General features: G+C 31.4%; 4 protein-coding genes and 1 non-coding gene across 6 annotated transcripts; 2 read left to right on the top strand and 3 right to left on the bottom strand.

Moving 5' to 3' along the window:
• Window positions 1-4,811: 4,811 nt before the first annotated feature.
• LOC127261598 (D-aminoacyl-tRNA deacylase) lies at window positions 4,812-8,116 on the bottom strand. Of its 2 annotated transcripts, none has more exons than XM_051289870.1 (8): window positions 7,785-8,116; window positions 7,523-7,665; window positions 7,321-7,384; window positions 6,817-6,869; window positions 6,149-6,204; window positions 5,823-5,897; window positions 5,407-5,595; window positions 4,812-5,332 (listed from the first exon to the last, which is right to left on the bottom strand). In XM_051289870.1, the coding sequence occupies exons 1-8, from the start codon at window positions 8,074-8,076 to the stop codon at window positions 5,245-5,247; spliced, it is 960 nt and encodes a 319-aa protein (XP_051145827.1). In that variant the 5' UTR covers window positions 8,077-8,116; the 3' UTR covers window positions 4,812-5,244. The 2 variants fall into 2 exon arrangements, with proteins under 2 accessions (XP_051145827.1, XP_051145828.1); XM_051289871.1 differs by having other exon boundaries at window positions 7,523-7,673; window positions 7,785-8,016.
• Window positions 8,117-8,204: 88 nt separating this feature from the next.
• TRNAV-UAC (transfer RNA valine (anticodon UAC)) lies at window positions 8,205-8,277 on the bottom strand. The gene has a single exon. It is a non-coding gene; the product is annotated as a tRNA-Val (tRNA).
• A 95-nt stretch (window positions 8,278-8,372) lies between these two features.
• Window positions 8,373-10,946, top strand: LOC127261831 (uncharacterized). The gene is made up of 7 exons (XM_051290242.1): window positions 8,373-8,456; window positions 8,545-8,660; window positions 9,157-9,236; window positions 9,856-9,997; window positions 10,083-10,232; window positions 10,352-10,553; window positions 10,664-10,946. The coding sequence occupies exons 1-7, from the start codon at window positions 8,390-8,392 to the stop codon at window positions 10,759-10,761; spliced, it is 855 nt and encodes a 284-aa protein (XP_051146199.1). The 5' UTR covers window positions 8,373-8,389; the 3' UTR covers window positions 10,762-10,946.
• Window positions 10,947-10,995: 49 nt separating this feature from the next.
• On the bottom strand, window positions 10,996-14,412 carry LOC127261663 (cytochrome P450 CYP749A22-like). Its single transcript, XM_051289958.1, has 5 exons — window positions 14,154-14,412; window positions 13,220-13,443; window positions 11,978-12,210; window positions 11,498-11,879; window positions 10,996-11,424 (listed from the first exon to the last, which is right to left on the bottom strand). Exons 1-5 carry the CDS (start codon window positions 14,410-14,412, stop codon window positions 10,996-10,998), a joined length of 1,527 nt encoding a protein of 508 aa, XP_051145915.1.
• A 1,703-nt stretch (window positions 14,413-16,115) lies between these two features.
• LOC127261830 (cytochrome P450 CYP749A22-like) lies at window positions 16,116-20,660 on the top strand. The gene is made up of 5 exons (XM_051290241.1): window positions 16,116-16,759; window positions 17,770-17,993; window positions 18,765-18,997; window positions 19,310-19,676; window positions 20,123-20,660. Exons 1-5 carry the CDS (start codon window positions 16,459-16,461, stop codon window positions 20,555-20,557), a joined length of 1,560 nt encoding a protein of 519 aa, XP_051146198.1. The 5' UTR covers window positions 16,116-16,458; the 3' UTR covers window positions 20,558-20,660.
• The last annotated feature ends 280 nt before the right edge of the window (window positions 20,661-20,940 follow it).

The raw sequence follows: 20,940 nt of genomic DNA, 5'->3' as shown, positions 1-20,940 counted from the left end.
AGGGGGTATGATTTTAAAATTAACTATATATATATATATAAGTAAATTAATTAATTATTGAAGTTGACATAATTTATGTTGATTATTTTGGTTGTTAACATGTCAATTTGGCATCGCATTTATACTAAAATAAAAATATTGATATAGTAACGTGACTAATTATCACCAGACTTAAAAGAAACGGATGGTTTATTATAAATAAAAATTAAAATCAAATCAAATGGCATCGAAATGTGACTTATTATATTATTGTGTTCTAAAAGTAATGAAATATTTTTATTAAAAATTGTAAAAATAGTTTAAAGAATTGTGAATTTTTTTATTTTTTATTTTTTTATAAAATCATTTTTAAAAATACATATGAATGTATTTATTTAGTGAAATTGTTTGAAAAAATATTTTTTTATGACAGGTAAATAATAAATTGTATTTAATATATTAATTTGTTTGAAAAAATATAGTTTTGAAATTTTTGGAAAAACACACCCAACTTTTATCGTTAATAATAAAAATATATTATTTTTATATAAAACATTATATTTGGTAGCTATTTTACCTAAAAAAATAATAATAAAATTTACAATAGAAAAAACACCATTAGTTTTTTATTTTTATTTTTATTATCCAATTTGTAAGTATATTTTTCCATTTTTGTTGTCAAAATATAATTTTTTTTTATATTTATTTCCCTTTTAGTATATAATGACTTTACAACACATTATAAACTCTTATGATAAATTTACACACCAGAGTAAAAATAATTATTAGATTGTAAATTATTATTAAAATATACTTTTATCCGTTCAGTTAGAAAGCATACATATTTTTATTTTGGGATATTTAATTATAAAATAATTATTTCATTAGATACTCTATTTTTTTTCATAAATACTTTTACTTTACATCACATCATTACTTTTATACAAAAACCTAAGGACAAAAATATCATTACACTACTTTTATCTGTCCACTATAATTAAATACTATTATTTTTTAAATTTTGCTCTAAAAATAAAGATATTCTTCTTACTTGGACGAAGAGAGTAATATTTATTTTTTTAATGCACAAAAGAAATATTAAATTCATAAAAGTTTATGTGCAGGTTTATGAGCATATGTTTGCAAATAATAAATATTTTTAGATGGAATCATAATTATGAAATATATAATACTTACTTTTTTTCTCCTATATTCTGTCCATTATTTCTATTTCTTTGTCTGATCATTTTATTTATTTTAAAAAATATAATGATATATTTTTATTATATTTTAAAATTCATAATTTAAAAATTTTAATTATCATAATATTAATTTATAATTAATTTTATTATATTATAACCATCTTTATTAATACAGTTATTAAATACCCCATATGTCCTATAATTAAGTATTTATTTGTTTTTTGCACGAAATTTTAAAAATATTAGTATTATATTAAGATGTAGTATGAATAAAGTAGAATGACTAAAATAATCTTATGTGATGTAAATGTAACGATATTTGTGTAATATATTGTAAGTTGTAAGAGTATTTGTAATATTAGGTAAATAATACAATTACTAAAAAAGAAAATTAATACTTTGTTATAGAATAGACTAAAAATGAGAAAATGGATATTTTTGTTAAGTTCTGTTTGTTTGGGGGGTTTGAATTTTGAGTTGGGATATAAATAGTAAAAATTTTAAATTTGAATCGTTATATGATGCGATATAAATAGGTGTTGATGTAATATTTTGAATGTAAAATTAATTTTTAGTATAATATAAAAAATAAAAAATAAGTGTTTTAACTTGATATTTTTAAGAAAAAAAAAATAATAATTTATTTAAAATGCAATCGCACGGACAAACACACTCTAAAAAAGTAGGTATATTTTAATTTAGAAGTTTTGAAAGGGGCCCAGCTAGCGCGTGGACAGATAATCCGTGGCTCCCACGTGCGCCAATTAATCCTGATGGTGCAATACACCAAGACCAGTGGCTTCGTATTACCCCCACGTCAAATATTATTTTATTCCTACACATAATAAAAAGTCAAATCATTATCATCATCGATTCACTTTTTAAATTATTCTTTATATAGTTTTATATCTCTATTGTAATGATATTATTTCACTATGTTTTATATAATTAATATTATTGGTATTTCAAAATTTTAGAATTATATTTTATAATATAAATGTTATTTTTTAATAATATAATTTTATATAATATAAATAAAAAAATATATTTATTTATAATTAATTTAAAATTAATTTTATAAAAAAATAATTTTTTTAAATATAAATAAAAATATATTTTTATTAAAAAAATAAAAATAAAGGAGTTATAAGTGAATTTTGAATGTAAAATTTTAATTAAAATTAGATAGTCATTTATCTTTTATGGAATGGATAAAAACAAATAAAAATGAACCAATATGTGAACTGATAGAATAATATTTATTCATAAATAGTTTATAATATAGTACTCCCTCTGTCCGCTTTCAAATATCATATTTACTTTTTGCGTCATTATAATTAATATTAAAATTATATAATTTTTTGTACAATATCATTTTATTAGTATTATAAGACACTAATTGAAATATTTTTGTATTTTTTTCTTAATTTGTACCATATTTTGATATAATAATTAATATTCAAAGATCAACATTCAAAAAATAAATGAGACTATTAGAGCCGGACGAATGTAGTATAAAATACTCCATCCGTCTCATTGGAAGGGTGACATTTGCTTTTTGCACGTAGATTTTTGAATATTAGTATTCCCTTCGTCCAATTAGAAAATATACATATTTTTATTTTGGGACGTTCTACATATTTCATCAAATACCTTATTTTTTTCTCACAAATACCCTTACTTTACATCACATCATTACTTTTACACCAAAAAATTAGAGAAAAAATATCATTACACTACTTTTAACTACCTACTATAATTAAAATACTATTATTTCTTAAACACCGCGCCAAAAGTAAATGTTTACTTTGTATATGGACGGATGAAGTATTATATTGGATTGTAGTAAAAAAAAACAAAATACCCCAATTAGTATAATGTAATATAAAAGTAATGACATTTGTGTAATATAATGTAACTTGAAAGGGTATTTATTATGTTAGGTAGATACTACAATTACTAAATTAGGAAATGGTAACCTTGTTTTGGGACAGACGAAAATAGAAAATGGTAACCTTTCAATGGGACGGAGGAAATATTATTTTTTATATCACCAATATGAATTTTCATAACTAAATAAAAAATACTATCTCCGTCCGACTCTAAGCATCCCTTTATTTTTTGCATATTGATTTTTGAATATTAATTATTATGTGAAAATATAGTACAAATTAAAGAAAAATGACAAAAATAATTATACTAGTGTCTCATAATACTATTATAATGACATTTGTGCAAAAGATTATACAAATATAAAGATATTTTTGATATTAAGTACTCACTCCGTCCCAAAAGATTTGTCTTGTTTTTTCATTTTCGTCAGTCCCAAAACAATTATCTTGTTTCCTTATTTAGTAGCCGTGGTCCCTACTTTATAACAAAATTATTCATACTTTTCCATACTACCCATAATTATTACTCTAATATACTCTTTAAAATTCTTAAAAAAGCAAAGGCATTTTAGTAATTTATATTCTACTTTATACTCACTTTCAATTAAATACTATTATTCCTTAATTTCCGTGCCAATTCTCAATAAGACACTTATTTTGAGACGGAAGGAGTATAATGAATAAGAGAGTAATTCAAACTAAAAATATTAAACAAATGCGCACTTTTTTGGGGCAAAAAAAATTGTTTGGTTGATGGATTTTATTTATCTACTTCTTACTATTTATCATTTTTTTTCTAGAAAAATAATAAATAAATAATTTATTTTTAATATTATAAGAAAGATTAATTTACATATAAAATATTATATCAATATTTATTTATATAATACTCCTTTCATTCCACGGTATTTTATGAGGAGTGTAATTAGTAAATAATTAAGAATATATTAGTGAAAATAATTATCCTATAATATAAATAATTATAAATTAACATTAACATAACTAATTAGTTTAATTAAAATTTAAAAAAAAATTAAAAATTTAAAATGAGATTAAAGTGTATAATTATTTTCCAAAAAAGAAAAGTGATATGGAACGTGGGACGGACAGAAACGACAAGGAGAGAGTATTAAACAATTTATTCCCTCAGGCTCTATTGAAAATATCAAAAAAATCACAAGAATACATTCATCAAAATATTACTCTATCTGTTCCATATATCCTACAATAATTTTAAAATAAAAAATAATTAATTTTACTTTATACATCACATCATTCAAATAAATGTACAATTATCTAGCGTAAGATCAAAGGTTGAGATCAAAGGTTCAAATTCCGATACTCCAATTACATGATTTAACTTACCGGAATTTAGTTTGTAGAATATTATGTTCAATTTGATATTTATATAAAAATATATATATATATATATAATGTGATTTTTTTTAAAATAAATAATCTCAAATTAGTGAGAGAGTGTTTTTGTAAATGAAACCCAAATCCCTCGAACAAATACACACTAAAAGTTGACAAAATGTTGAGCCGTACAAAATGATGAATGGCCTGGCCTGTCTGATGCTAACAGAAAATTCCCTTTTGGGTAACCAGAAATGGTGCCTCCCAAAATAGGGACACCTCCTACACCTATACTTCCATATCTATAATTTGTTGGGAAATTCCATTCTCTCCATTATTTATACATTTCTTACATTTAATAAATAATTTATTGACCAAACTGTTCAAATAATTTACTCTCTAAATTAATTGTATACAATCAAAATAGTACATTATGAACATAAATAATTCTCCATTATTAAACAAATATTGCTACTTCAATGCATAAACCAGAACACCTCCACCAATTGCATATTCATTCTCAATTTTTCTTTTTTTGAAATAATAAAAATAAAAAATGAAAAACTAGAAAATATCCTGTCTAAATGAAGATTTGCAGTAAGTATATATCATGTGTCATTTAATCTAATAATATGCCTTAAATCAAAGGGTGTGCTTATTAGTATTATAGTAATTTGCTGACTATTACCTTCGACTAGGGTTTAGTCACTGCACTCAAATAGTAGCAACTGCACGTGCATACGTAGTTAAAAAACCCAAAACTAGAGTTGCGAATCATTACCCGAAGAAGCCGAAAAGAATTCGAGCAATGCGGATCAAGCGAAGTCAGCCGGCTTCCCAATTTTTATGTTCTGCTTGCCGAGGAAGTCCGTAATGGCATTCTTCTGCCAGCCTTTGAAACTCCTGCATCAATAGAAGATTTCAACGATAGATATGTAAGGGTTGTACACGTGTTTGTTTGTGTAAGAAAAGGTTACTTGTGATCAAGATGAGCTATAATGTCGCCTCCAGGGAAGGCCACTTGGGTGGCGTCGAATGCAACTTTGATGGCTTGTTTCCATGTCCCTCCAATGTCTTCCGGGGTTACTTTCGCCTTTGGATCTTTCGGTTCTTCCATTGGCAAAGAATATCCGGACAGGAGGTGGCCAACCCAAGTCCCGTCCTTCCTGAGGAACATAACTTTTTTAGAGATTGACAAAATAAATAATCAAGTGTGGTACAATTTAAATAGGTTAGTACAAGCTCTTGAATTTCAATTTTTTGGAACTATACATGTAACTAGAGATGATCCACCATTAACTATAAGTTTGAAATTTTATGCATTACCTTAGCTCCGGAAAAGAGTAGCATACTAGAAAATACGATATAGTAGTTTATCGATGTATTGACTCACTTTATTACATCCATGTGTCGTGGCACATAATGCCCGCCTCCAAGACCAAGAAGTACTTTCTTCCTTTCAGTCGAGCTGGATTGAAAAATAAACTTGTCTTAGGATTGAATTATCTAATTGAATTCACCGTTAGGTTCTTGCTAGAGCGAATTTCTATTAGAAACAAATTTAGATATATATATATATTTTTTATTCAAAACATCGTATTCAACAATTATTTTCACCCCAAACAAATCGAAAACAAGAACAAATATACAAAAGAACACAACCAGTAAGTCGAAGCATCAGAAATACTTCAAAGTTCAAACTAAGAATTCAATGTGTACCTGCTCCAAACTCCGACAGCAGGACTTTCTCCGAAGCCAAGTCCTTCCCAAACTAACTTCAACAATAAGAATGATCACAGTCAAAATAAAATTCAAGAATTGCAGAATTTGCAGCATCAATGACAAAAATAGATTATCATCAGGTGTGTTCTTTAATGGGATTCTTCCCAAAATCTACTATTCTATCAAATTTTATCCCCGAAAAAACATCAAATCAAACACTTATTTTTCATTTGTTATATTATACTAAAAATTAATTTTACATTCAAAACATGACATCAACACCTATCTATATTGCATCATTAAACTATTCCAATTCAAAATTTTTACTATTCAAATCACACCTCAAAAACCAAACCCCCAAACAAACACATCCTATATGTAATGGAATGATTATGATTATCCCCTTCTTTATTCAGCTTTTCAGTAAATTATTTGCTAACATTGCTACAAAACAGCCCAACTAGAGATAAAGGGTACAGCTCGGAATTCGGAAAGGCAGTAGACACACACAAGGATATTGATGCAACTAACTATAAAAATAAACATGTAAACAATATCCACGTACACCCTAGCGATGAAACATTTCCATCAATAAATTGTACACACAATATTTTGTAAAATAAATCAACAATATTAGGTAAGTTTGGCAGTAATATATACTCAACTAGAGCAACGACGCGAGCAGCATCCTCTCTCCCCCAGTAATCTTGTGTGCTGCCTACACAAAACACAGTAAACACAGAGTGAATCTGGCTTATATTTCCACTTTCAAATCGGTTATATATATATATCATTAAATATGGATGTAAAACATGCATATGACTTAGTACTGCAATGTTTAATCCATTGTTTACTAGATACAGGAAAAAGATATTGCTGAAACAGGTGAAAGGCCTCGAATAGATTTACAATTAATTACTGGACAATGAACACAGGCAGTTCAAGAATCAATCCTTTTGCTTTTGCACATTACAGTCAAATGACCAAATTTCAGACCTCAATGACAAGTGCAACAGTTTGATGTCATCACAAATACACAGTTTGTAAGTTTGCATAATATCACAAGAATGTATATCAAGCAAGAACTCAAACACAGTGATAGAGAGCAAGCAGAAGGGAAGCACTTTGAAGAAATCCATTATTGGAAGTCTTGGTGGAATATAAATTACCTATCTCAATAAACATCGTTGGCGTTGTCGTTATAGGTCCATGATGAGTAGCCTCCAATGTTATCTGCATCGAATAGAATAACAAAAATGATATCGACCAAAGCGTCAAGGTAAGCAGTTTCATAAATCCAAATAATTTGGTATAAATCACAAAATAGTAGCGATACATTATGAATCACAACTGAAGAAAAGACATGAACACCTCAAATTCGGGTACTAAATTGTGAGATTCAGCAATTTTCTGCAATAGAATCAGCCATGGCCCCATACGCGGACAAGGAGGTCCTGCCCATCCTGGTTTTCCCCCTTGTGGCAGAACATCCCCATCCTTCAAATGAGGCACGCCTGTTAAACTAATTTACGACCGTTAACGGCAGAAACAAAAACTGCAAACCAATAATAAACCTACAACATTCATACAAATTCACGATAAATCATAACTGTACCGTAAATTTAGGGCTTACCTATCGGATGAATAGTGAGCGCCGGGCGAGTCGAAGCGGCGACATGTTTGGATAAAAATATCATCTCCGCCACCGTCTCTCCGGTGGCTGCTTCCCATCTCGAATCGAGATTATCTTCCACAATTATCGATTTGTCATGCTCCAACAATCGAAGAGAGCCGCGGCTATTTCTGAAACTTCTGATGCCGCCTTCCAGCGTCGGACCTTGCTCCCATCCAGGCATCGCCAGCAGCGCCTTCGCCGGATTGATCGACGCCGGATCGGCGGTGGTCGCCACCACCAAACTCGCCATTTTTCTGTTGATCTGCGTAGAATTAAGAACTGAAACTTCACCTGAAAACTGTAAACGTATATTTATACACACACGTGTATACGTATAAATACCGTATTTTATTTAAAAAAAAATAAAAAAAAAAAATTTGTTGCTGCCCAGGATCGAACTGGGGACCTTCAGTGTGTAAGACTGACGTGATAACCACTACACCACAGCAACTTGATATGCAGTTGTTGATTATCAAACTATTTACCTTTACAAAACTAAATTATTTATTATTTATTTTATTTTTAAAATTGATTTATGCTGAGGCGTCTATGGAGCGGCGAGTATGTTGAAGCCCTCGGCCGTACGGAAGCTCTCATTAATGGCGCCGAAGCCTCAGCGCTACACTCACTGTGAGTTTTTGGTTTTCCTTCGATGCGGAGTGGACAGTTTCTTCTTTTTTGTGGTAGTTAAATCTGATTGGTTTTGGCTTCCGAACAGTTGCGGATACTGCAGCAGCGAAGAAACCTAGAACTATGACGACCGGCGCGGCGGAGTCCGAATCGAATCCGATGAAGGATGCTTTTTCTAAATACGCGGATTATCTGAATGCGCTGGTACATTTTCACGATTTTTGGTGATTTTTATTCGCTCGTTTGGTTATATTTTTTTTTATTTTTTATTTGGCATGTATGAGTTTTCAATTAAGTGTGGTATGTTTTTCAGCTTCAGATGTATCATTTTTTTGGGTATATGAGCATGTTATTCTCCCATTGTTTTGCTGGTTTTGTATGGTGCGAACTAATTTTAGTTAAATGTCTTTATAATTCAGAAATTGTTCCTGTCGGTTGGGTAGGGTAGTGCATTAGTTAAATATGTATGCTAGGAAAATTAGATGCTCTAGATGTTGGTTATTTGTGCTAGTTGAATGTAGAAGATTATTAGGTGGTATCCATTTCAATTTTGAGTATTTACATTATATTGGTGTTTATATGACGTTCTCAACTTTACGGTGATGTTCACTCACAAACACACACACATGTAAACATGTAGAGATGATTTTGAACTTAACTATTTTGTTAATTTGGTGGTTCTTGGTTCATTTGATTGCAGAACGAGAAGAGAGAAAGGGTCGTGAAAGCAAGCCGGGATATAACAATGAACAGCAAAAAGGTCATATTCCAGGTGCATAGGTAAACATTATCATTATTAGTTATTTACTGTAAATGTATGAGGCTTGATTGACTTTCGGCTATGTTTTTTCGTTCATCTTTGCATATAGATATGTTGCTTGTGAAGCAGTAATCAGATGTTTTACTTTTCTCGGAAAGTGCTTTTGCGTTTAAAAGAAGGATAAGAAATGTGGAAATTATGTTTTCCAAAACTTTACTTTGTAATACAATGCGACTTGTCAAATGTATTGGGTCATATGGGATTTCCTCGTTCTCTTCCCCACCTCTATTTCACCAAAAAAAAAAAAGAAAAAGAAAAAAAGAGAAATTCACGCATCCAAAAATTGGAGTGTGAAGTGCAATTCGATCAATTGTTTAGAGGAATTCATAGTTTTATTATCAATTAGAATGAGTTACAGTTGGCTCTTGTTCAAAATACACAAAGCAAGTTATAATGGATAATCTATTAAGAAATGGAAGCTCTATAGATTCTTTTGTGTTTTTTAACTTAAGACATGTCGTTTGTTATTAGCTTCTTGTAGCATCCTTATGTCTAATGTTCGCTTTCCATAAACAAGTTTGTTCATCATTATTGAAGTATCGAGAAGCGGCTGAATGTTTTGCGCTTTGTGAACAATAGAATTAGTAAAGACAACAAAGATGAAGTTTTACAAAAAGCAGAAAAGGATTTGGCTGCAGTGCTGGATCTGCATATTTCTCGTTTAGTGAAGGAACTCGATGGGACAGATTTTTGGAAGCTCAGACGAGCCTATTCGCCTGGGGTACCTATATTCTGCTACTCTTCTGAAATCTTCATCATTGAATCATGGCTAGAAATCTAACGAATGTTTTGCTTATTTGTAAAAGGTCCAAGAATATGTCGAAGCTGCTACTTTCTGCAACTTTTGCAAGACGGGAACTCTTTTGAATCTCGATGATATCAACGCTTCATTTCGACCATTATGTGATCCTTCAATCAAACCTTTGCAGATTAACGAACTTGACTATTTGTTAGGGGTATATATATAGACACATATATATAAGTATTTATATGTTAAAAGCACATCGAATATAATCTTGTGTTATGATCTTAATAAATGCCATTCTTACTCCTAATTCTTGATTTTATTGCTCAGGTTGCAGATTTGACCGGTGAGCTAATGAGGTTGGCTATAGGCCGGATTTCTGATGGAGAGCTTGAATACGCTCGGCAGATCTGTGGATTTGTGCGAGAAATCTACCGAGAGCTGACTCTGATTGCTCCGAAAATGGATGACTCTTTGGACATGAAGACGAAGATGGATGTAATGCTCCAAAGCGTAATCAAAATTGAAAACGGTAACATTCCATTTTCTTAATAGCAGCTGTAACTTCTCTTATCATTAACATTATTTCGGGAAAATCGTGGCGCATATATATCTTTTTCACTCCTCGATTCTTCTTCGCAGCTTGCTGTAGTGTTCATGTAAGAGGTTCAGAGTACACTCCTCTCCTCGGTCCCGGCGACGACAACTTGTTGTTGCTAGGTTTGTCGGAGATGGAATGATTTCGTTTCATGAGCCAAATCCATCGATTTTTCCGGCCGCAGTTTTTATCAGTAGAACGCATTGAAAAGAAGGTAATTTGCTCACACCCGAATGTAGAAAAGCTATTAGTGAAGAAATCGAGTTTCTAAAACTGAGATCGCATTTTGTTTTGGTATAATCTAAATGCTTCTTGTTGTCGTCGCGAGTCGATTATGAACACAAGTTTTATAATTTCGACCGTTGTGAGGCTCCGGCTACACCTTCCGGAGCACAATTTGCACGCCGTTTCGGGGTTGCGTCGTAAGTATCGTTATAGGAGAGTGAACGTAGGTAGGCGCCAACGTGAACTTATACCGTTGGAGGACCATCGACATGGCAATCTTGACCTCATTGCTCGCGAAGTTCAATCCGACGCAAGTTCGCGGCCCGTAGCCGAACGGTAAAAATGCCGTCGGGTTGTTCCTAGTCGCCTTCGCTATTCCATCCGCAAACCTATCCGGTTTGAAGAGGTGCGCGTCTTCGCCCCATATTTTTGCGTTTCTATGTAGGGCTAATGTCGGGATGTGCAATTCCATTCCGGCTGGGAACTCGTACTTCCCGGCCCTAGCTTTGCTCTTCACTCTTCTCACCAGACTCACGACCGGGGCGTAAAGTCTCAACACCTCGTTGACGACCATGCTCGCCTAACGGAAAAAAAGAAGAAGGTACTTTATAATCGAATTAGAGTTTCATATTCTCGTGTTTAGAATAACTTACGATCTTCAATTTTGGTAGGCCTTCTGCTATCGGATTCCCGTCCCCGAACACGTCGACCACTTCCGCGCGGGCCTTGTCTTGCCAATCCTCGTGGATCGCCAAGAGAAGAAACGTCCACGAGAGTAGGCTACTCGTTGTCTCGTGCCCGGCGAGAAAAAACACCTTGCATTCGTCGATTATATTATCCACCGATATCGTACTTTCCTCGTCGACGATGTTATGGTGAGCTCTCAAAAGCAATCCCAAAAAATCCGTCCCGAAATTGGCCTCTTCGCCGCTCTTTACCTTCGCCTCTCGCTTCTTCACTATCTCCTTCACGGAGGCGCGCAACGATCGCTCGATCCTATCCGACTCGATGTCGTCTTTTAGCTTCCATACTTTGCTGTATCCACGAACAAATACAAGAACACTTGGTCTTTGTATCGATAGATTTGTGCGTAGAAATTTTTGAAGGGAAAAAAGAATGAGGAAATTGATTACTCGATCACGGGGAAACGAACCCTGTCGGCATTCTTGAAAATGAGCATCCCGAGCTTCGCCATCATGTCGAATATGTTCTTACCTTCCAAATAACTGCTCCCGAAGGCCGTCCTTGAGATGACTTCCGAGCTTAGAACTCGGAACTCTTGCGAGACTTCGATCTCCTTCCCTTCGGATTGTTTCCAGTTTCCGAGCATTGTTTCGACGCTCGCTACCATCGCCGGAGTCATCGCCTAGATGTGTTACACCATTTTTTTTCTTTATTAGTACCGTAAAATGAAACGTGAGACGGATTAAGTGTTTACTGTGACGTAAAAGGTAAAGATCGTAATATTTTCAATAATGAAATACGCATTTGTTCGCTTAGTATTTTACGATTCTTTATAAATATTATATAAAAAATATATTATACAAATAAATTAATATAATGATAATCTATATATATATTATATCCATCTACAGCAACTCAATCCAAAACATTACTATTAACAATACAAATATTTTATACTTAATATAAGAATAAAAACACTCCTCCAAATAAAAAGTGAACAAACCTAATGTCACATTTAAAAAAAAAAAAAAATGTTGTTCATTCGGCAAAGTATATGGGTTTGTTTGTTTAGGGTGTGCTTGTTTTGTGTTTAGATTTTGAAGAATTTTTTTTTTATATTTTCTTATTTATTATTTTTATTTAAGGTAAATAAAATCGTGTTGTAATATAAACAATAACAATATTTTATGTTGAATGTTAAATTTATACGAGAAAATAAAATAATATATTAAAAATTGTGTTTAAAAAAAATTTATTTCATAAATAAATCCTATATTTTATACGCCATTTAAATACTTTTAACTTTTGCATAGCAATATATTATAATATGTAATATAATATATATAATTATTTTATAATGTTAAGTAAAAAATTGTAAAAAAAATACTTTAATAACCAATAAAATACTATTATTTTTAATATACTAAATAAACAAATATATATATATATATATATTTGATTGACATGGATGAAGTTTGAAAATGTTAGCAAATAATGCTCAACTTATATAGAAGTTTTGAAGATTTTGAAAATTTAGAAAATATTAAAAATAGTAAAAGATTAATTATTTGATATAATATTTTGTTGGAAAAAATATATTTGATATGTATTTATTGAAAAAAGAAATTATTGTCAATAAATAATACAAAAAATAAAAAGACGGTCTATACAAATGGAGTTTAAATTTCTACCTTGAGGCTCTCGGCATAAAATGCAGAGTTGGCCAATTTCCGAAGCTTCAACCACTTAGTTCCCTCGGCCGTGAAAAGACCATCTCCGACCAATTTTTCTGCGATGCCGTCGAGTTTGATCTTTGGGAAGTCGCCGCCCTTGTTAGTTAGTATTTCCTTTGCTAGCTCCGGCTCGGTTATCACTAGATGAGGGCGAGGGCCATTCCATGTAAGAAAATTCGCTCCTGTCATAAACATCGCCAATTGTTATTGAAACTATTATTCGAAATTGAGTTGAGTATCTCATTTTTTTTATCGTGACTTGAATTTTTCGAGCTAAACTCAAGCTCATTTACAAATTACCTTGGCTTCGTTTGTTTAAAAGATCAAGTACTCGATATCATACCGTTCATAAAAAAGAAAAAAATTCTTAAAAATTCATTCAATCAAATATTTATTTTTTTAATACTGTTTCTGTCCACTTAATAAGTTACATATATGGTTAATATTTGAATATTAATTATTATATCAAAAAGTAGTACGAATTAAGAGAAAAAGACAAAAATACTTCTATTAATATCTTATAATACAGATATAATGATATTTGTATATAAATTAAAATTTACATTCAAAATATTATACCAAATATTATTTCAATTCAAAATTTTATTATTTCGAAACTCAAATCCAAACCGTAAAGAACACATCACACGTTCAAATTTGTTATAAATTTTATGTCGAGCTTAATCTTTATGTACTATATATACACAACATATTACATTTTTCAAGGCTCTTTATTATAATTAATGAGCTAAGCTCGAGTGTCGAATTCGAGCCATAAAATTTGAGTACTTCTCGATTAACTTGGCTCGCATAACATCTTTAACTACGATCTCACTACCTCGTATATTCCTAAAACAAGAAACTTGCAATATACATACACATACATACGCACCGTATAAGTTCATCCAAGCGTAGAACGAGGGCTGAGCTTGGGGGAAAATATCATGGGACATCTCCATCGGGCGGTTCATCCCTTCAAGCTTAAGCCTCATGCTTTCCTTGGTGGTTCCATGGATGAACTTGTAAGAAGGGCCGGAGATTCCTTGGGAGCGCATCATCAATTGGACACGGATCGGGTTCCATACGAGATTGTTGATGAACCTTAAAAGGACTAATAATGTTGGTAATAAAAGAAGGAGTGAGAGAAACATGGCTTGAGAATTAAAGAAGGATGGTATTGTAAGAAAAGATTTTTTGGGTGTCTTTTTAAAGCATGTTTGGGATTATAATTCTTGGGATTTCGACAAAAACTATGATGAAAGTTGTGTACGAGGTTGTAGGGAGTGATGAGAACTATATGTTGCTTTGTTTGTTTGTCGACTGTAGTTATTGATTGCGACAAATGCTGATGCCCCGGTGGGTTTGTCTCGATGTTCTTTGGCTCGATCGATCTTGATTGTTTGCCGCCTTTATATAAAATTGATGGCCGGTTTTACTTTGAGGTGCTATATAATATGATTCTTTTCGTGTATATATTTTTGAAAGTTTTGACATTATTTAGTATTCAAATTTTATTATTTAAAACTTCAAATATAATTCTATAATTAAAAAAAATAAAAGTACAATAATTATAAATACAATACATTTTATTTTAGTAGGAGTTATTTATTATATATTCTATTATAAACTTAGTTTGATTTAACTTGATTTAAGCTCATTCGAAAACATAAATAAATCGAATCAAATAATATAAATAGTCTTATTTTATTACCGAACAAGTCCAGATCTTGTTTGCAAACATTCGTTTAAAAAAAATAAATATACAAAATTATTAATTAATTAATTAATAATACATTATATATAAAAATTTAAAAATAAAATAAAACATTATTTTAATATTCTTTCCCAACCAATCCTTTGTCCTAATAAATCTATTCAAACAAGTTCAAATGAGTCAATCACGAACAAAAATTTAAATAATAAAATTAGTTAACAAATGGAGCTCAAATGCTTAGCAAATGAGTATGAATTTTGTTTGTTAACATTAATAAACAAACACAAATATTTAAAATTTTATTGTGCTTAGTTTGTTAACATTTGAGATATTTTAAATTATCAGTTTTAGATTTGGTATTGCATATATATATATATATATATTCTATTTTGATGATCAATAATATTGTTTTATTATACTTATTACCTTTTTGTATTGCTTATATATATACCATATTTTGACGATCAATAAGACAATTTTATTATTTTGTCTTAAAATTTTTAACATTTTTTATTTTAAAATTATAAAATTGATAAAATTGTCTTATGGGTCATTTTCAACAATTTTTTTTTTTTTAACAGACTCTATAATTCAAATCTAATTAATCTAATAGATAAATATAAATTTAAATATAGATCTACTAAATATCTAATATATCCAACATTCCTTTAAACTCAAGTGGTAACATTAGCGAGTAATAAACACTTTCAACTATTCACATATTTTGTCTCGAAATATATCACGTCCACGATGCGACAACTGCTTAAATATATACTCCCTCCGTCTAGAAGAAATGTCTTGTTGGGAGTTGACATGAGAATTAAGGAATAATAGTATTTAATTGAAAGTGAGTATAAAGTAGGATATAAAAGACTATAATGCCCTTTGTTGAAGGATTTAAAAAAATAGATTAGAGTAATAATTAAAGATAGTTTGAAAAAGTAGGAATAATTTTGTTATAAAGTGGGAACCACAGTTACTAAATAAGAAAATAAAACAATTGTTTTGGGACGGACGAAAATGGAAAAATAACAACTCTTTTGGGACGGTGGGAGTAATATATGGAACATTATTTTAATATACCACCTTCTAGAAGCTTTCCAAAATATAGTCCTCAAAATCAATGGCGCTAAAAACAAATACTAGTAAAACAAAATAATAAAAATCAATGGCGGTCACGTGCAAAGCGTGCGGAATTCCTCCCCACCCCTAATTCCAACTCAATACAAACAAACCCGCCACCATCACTTCGCCGGCGCCGCCCGCCGCCGCCGCCGCCAACAAAACTCCCAACCCTATTCTTCACCCCATAACTGTAACAGAAACCTCATTCTCCTCCATTTATTACAATTCACAAATCAAATCCGAAAAAATTCCCCCAATCCTTGTCCGAAAATCATTAACAACCCCACACCAAACCAGGTTGCCTTAAAATTAGAAACACAAATCGATCGAGATCCCCAAATTAATTCGAAGATAGAGAATGGCGTTACCAGTCTTCGTTCTTCTTCAAAATTTTCCGATTGTCTTGGTCGTTTGTTGTGCAGTCGTCGTCCTCGTAACTTTGTCGAGGTTAATCTACAAGCTATGGTGTCGGCCGATCCTCGTCCAGAATCGTCTGCGCGCGCAGGGGCTGAAGGGGAATTCTTACAGATTCTTACATGGCGACAACTGCGAGATTGTCCGAATGAAGGAGGAGGCGATCAAAGCCCCCTGCGAGCTGACTCACCACGATCTGTTCCCCAGGATCGTCCCCCATTACCATGCCTGGATGAAGCTTTATGGTAAATAACTTTGATTTTTTCCTTTACTTGGAATTTTTTCGAAATATTAAAAATAATATGGTTCCTTTACTTAGCCAAAATTCTTCGTAACTCTGTTGTAAATTCAGCTTAAAATTTTTTAAATAAAGTATTTTATACTTTAAAAAATATTGCAAATATAGCTTTATGAAAAAAAAAAAAAAACCCATCTTTTTATAAAAAAAATAAAATAAAAAGGAATTTATAAATGTTTTTTTTAATGTATAATGAACCCATGCAATTTTTAAAGTACAAATGAATTTACATTGAGTTTCGAAATCACACAGATAAATTATGAGCAATTTCGCCGAAATATTATTCCATGGACTAGATTGGCAAAAAAAACATATTAATATTAAAGTGGAGTACATAAAAAATAAAGTAGATATTAAAAGAACCTGATAAAAGATACTATAGTGAATAAAAAAAAATTAATAACAAATTGATTATTATTCGTTAAATTAAAAATAATAAAAATTTGAGGTGAATGTACAAAAAAGAATAACAACATAATTTTGATGAACTAGTATTTAATGTAATATTTAGTATAAAAAATTTAAAAAATATTTATGTAATTCAATTATTATTATTATTATTAGTAGTAGTATTAGTATTATTTTTTCTGGTGTTTGTTTGAGAAATTGTTTTTTGAGGTGGATTTTAATCGTAAAAAAATTTTAAATTAAAATAATTATATAATATGATATTTTGAATAAAAAAATAATTTTTAATATAATATAATTAAAAAATAAATAAAGTTGATATTTTTTAAGAAAAAATAATTATATAAATAATGAAAATTAATTAAAATTTTTCAGACAAACACACATATAACATAGGCTCCCTCTTATAATGATCACATCCGCAAAATTCGTCAAAATTATAACAATACGTTTAAATTTGCACGAATTAGTCTGAAATAAGATAAAATTTCACAACAAAAATGGCAACGGGGACTAATTTTGCACGTGCACGACTACGCGGTGACTTAGGTGAAAATTTCTTCTATTGGATGGGTCCTAAGGCAGCTGTTGTAGTGACTGAGGCAGAACTTGTTAAGGAAGTGTTGGGCAACAACGATGGAGCGTTCGGAAAGGTTAAGGTTGTAGGACACGCCAAGAAATATTTGGGAGACGGCCTTGTTGTCGCCGAGGGCCAAAAGTGGTCGAGGCTCCGGAAAATTGCTAATCATGCTTTTCATGGAAATTGCCTAAAGGTCCATCGCCGCATTCTCAATCTCAAATATTTTATTTTTATTGGTAATTTTGTTGATCTAATAGTCTTTATTTTTTTTTATTTAGAAAAAAAAATTAAAATAAAGTCATTATACTTAGATGTGATAATTTTGGATCGATAGATTTTTTTCATACCGGCCCGGCCCGTTTTCAAATTGTCCAGATAGGCTTGGCTTGGTTTGAATTCGGGTTTCGGCCTCCAGGCCCGAGCACGGAGAGTTTCAAACTGTGCCGGACTAGGCTGGCCTAATTTTTTAATTTTTGATATATATTTTCATATTTTTTTTTTTTGAAAAGAAATTATATTAATTCAAAATAGATACAATTATGATAAAATTTAAACATATATAATTAAAATTTAATTTTATTAAATCGAATTTTTGAATAGTGCTTATGCTATAATTATACTTTCAATTTTTCTTTTTCAAAAATTTTAAAGTAAAGTTCATTTATAATTTTTGAATTTCATTTTAAATTTATTTTTAATTAAATATATTTTACATCATAATTCAATTTATAACTAAACAACATTTAATTTCATATAAAATATTAGGGTATGTTTCTTTACACAAATTTTTTCAAATTTTATTATTTGGATTATGCGTTTTTCGAAAAAAATACAATTTTTTTTCTTACAAAATATTCCATCAAACATTATTTTAATACCAAACACAAACAAAAAATTTTCAAACTCAACCAAAAGAACCACACCCTAAATCTCGCACGTAGATGATCGTAATCGTTTATTACAGGAAATGTTTCCGGCGATGGTAGCGAGCGTCGACACAATGCTGGTCCGTTGGGCGAGCGAGGGCAGCCGAGAGGTCGAAGTGACCGAAGAGTTTCGGATTTTGACGTCGGAAGTGATTTCTCGGACAGCCTTTGGAAGTAGTTATATCGAAGGGAAGAACATATTCAAAATGCTGACGGAGTTAGGAAACCTCGTCGCAAAAAACATGCACAAGATGACATTTTTCGGGCTAGAGTATGATCCTTTTTTTGCAATACGTTCATTTCCTATCATTTATTGTCTGAATTCACTACAAAAAAATAGTATTTTTGTAATAAAATTTCGTCCATAAAGTTCACGTAACTAACGTAATTTCATTCATGATTTCGTCTCTAATGTCACTAGTAACGGAAAAAATGAATTTAGGAACGATAAAAACTCGTTAAAAAAATGATACTATATATTTTCTTGTAGTTAATAATCTATTTTTCTTCTGATAAAAAATTATATATATTTCTAATAACTGAAGCTTTTAGGTAAGATGATCATTTAACAGAGTTGTTGCAGGAAGCTTTGGCGATTCAAAGAGGAGATTGAATCCGATAAAATAGAGAAATCTTTGCACGACTCTGTAATGACATTGATAAGGAAACGGGAAGAAAGTGTGAAGAGTGGCTTCGGGAAAGACTTTCTCGGATCGCTCTTGAAAGTGCATCACGACAACGATCCCAATACGAGGATTTCCGTAGACGATGTCATCGACGAATGCAAGGTTTTCTACATTGCCGGGCACGAGACGACAAGCACCGTAATGCCGTGGATCGTCGTCCTCTTATCGGTTTACACCGATTGGCAAGACAAAGTACGGCAAGAGGTGTTGCAAATTTTCGGTCAGGACAAGCCGACGCCCGAAGGCATCTCGAGGATGAAAATCGTAAGTACTAAAATAATATTTTACTATCTTACAAAAGTCAATTTTAGTATATTGGCGCTGCTTTCAGTGCCACAGTGTCTTATGCACCAAAATGACTTTTTACAACTAATGCTATTATTACATCTGATGGGGACTCCTGGTTGCGGATAATAATTAATGGTTGCGCTTTCCTAATAGTTTGAATTTTTAGGTAAGACAGTCATTTTGCGGCCGACATAGTATCAGAGCTTAGATTAGGTCTTGATTCGAGTCCCACTGTCCCTATTTGTGGTATATGCATGTATAAGTTTCGCATACTCCTATTTGTATATGAGGGAGCGTGTTGGAGATTCCCATTTGCAGATAATAATTAATGGCTGTACTTTTCTAATAATTTGAGCTTTTAGGTGAGACGGTCATTCTGCATCCGACAACATCCTATGATTATATCATGTTCTTTCATGCAGTTAACAATGGTGATCAACGAAACGCTAAGGTTGTACACTCCGGTGGTGGCGCTCAACCGGAAAGTCGACAAGAAAACCAAGCTCGGGAGATACGAGATTCCGGCGAACGTCGAATTGATCGTCCCGTCACTAGCTCTCCATCGGAATCCCGAAATATGGGGCGATGATGCCCACCTCTTCAATCCGGAGAGGTTTTCGGAAGGCGTGGCGAAAGCCACAAATGGGATGCTCTCGGCATTTATCGCATTTGGATACGGACCTCGATCATGTGTTGGCAATAACTTTGCTATGAACGAGATCAAGATAACGCTTGCGATGATCCTTCAACGGTATAAGTTTGTGTTGTCGAAGAATTACGTCCATTCGCCTTTCCAATTTTTGACTATTAACGCTCGGCACGGAGTCCCTATTGTTCTACATCCGTTGGAGGAGTAAGGACGTTGTCTACGTACTGTATTTCTATACGATACATGTATTTTTAGTCCTGTATGTGACATCTTTTTTACTTTAATGTTTTTAAGAAGAATATGTTTTAAAATGACCGTATATCTCTTTAGCGGACGTTCTAATAATCCTAATTTTAAGTATAACACTTGTATGTACTTATAGACAAATGAACATGGAGAGGTACAATATACACCAAAATGACATACATAGAAGAAAAACGACATAGAAGACCATTTAAAGTATTTATTTACTCTCTTCATCCGAAAAGAATATTATTAATTTACTTTTAAAAAAATAAAAATAAGAAATCGCAAATGTTATTTTTCAATTACGAACTGTGTCAATTCTTTGTAAATTACATTAAAAAGTAA

Source organism: Andrographis paniculata, unplaced genomic scaffold (genome assembly GCF_009805555.1).
Source record: "Andrographis paniculata isolate CXL003 unplaced genomic scaffold, ASM980555v1 Contig64END, whole genome shotgun sequence".
Lineage (NCBI taxonomy): Eukaryota > Viridiplantae > Streptophyta > Magnoliopsida > Lamiales > Acanthaceae > Andrographis > Andrographis paniculata.
Note: the sequence above shows the minus strand (reverse complement) of the source record. Positions and strands in the feature narration are given on the sequence as shown.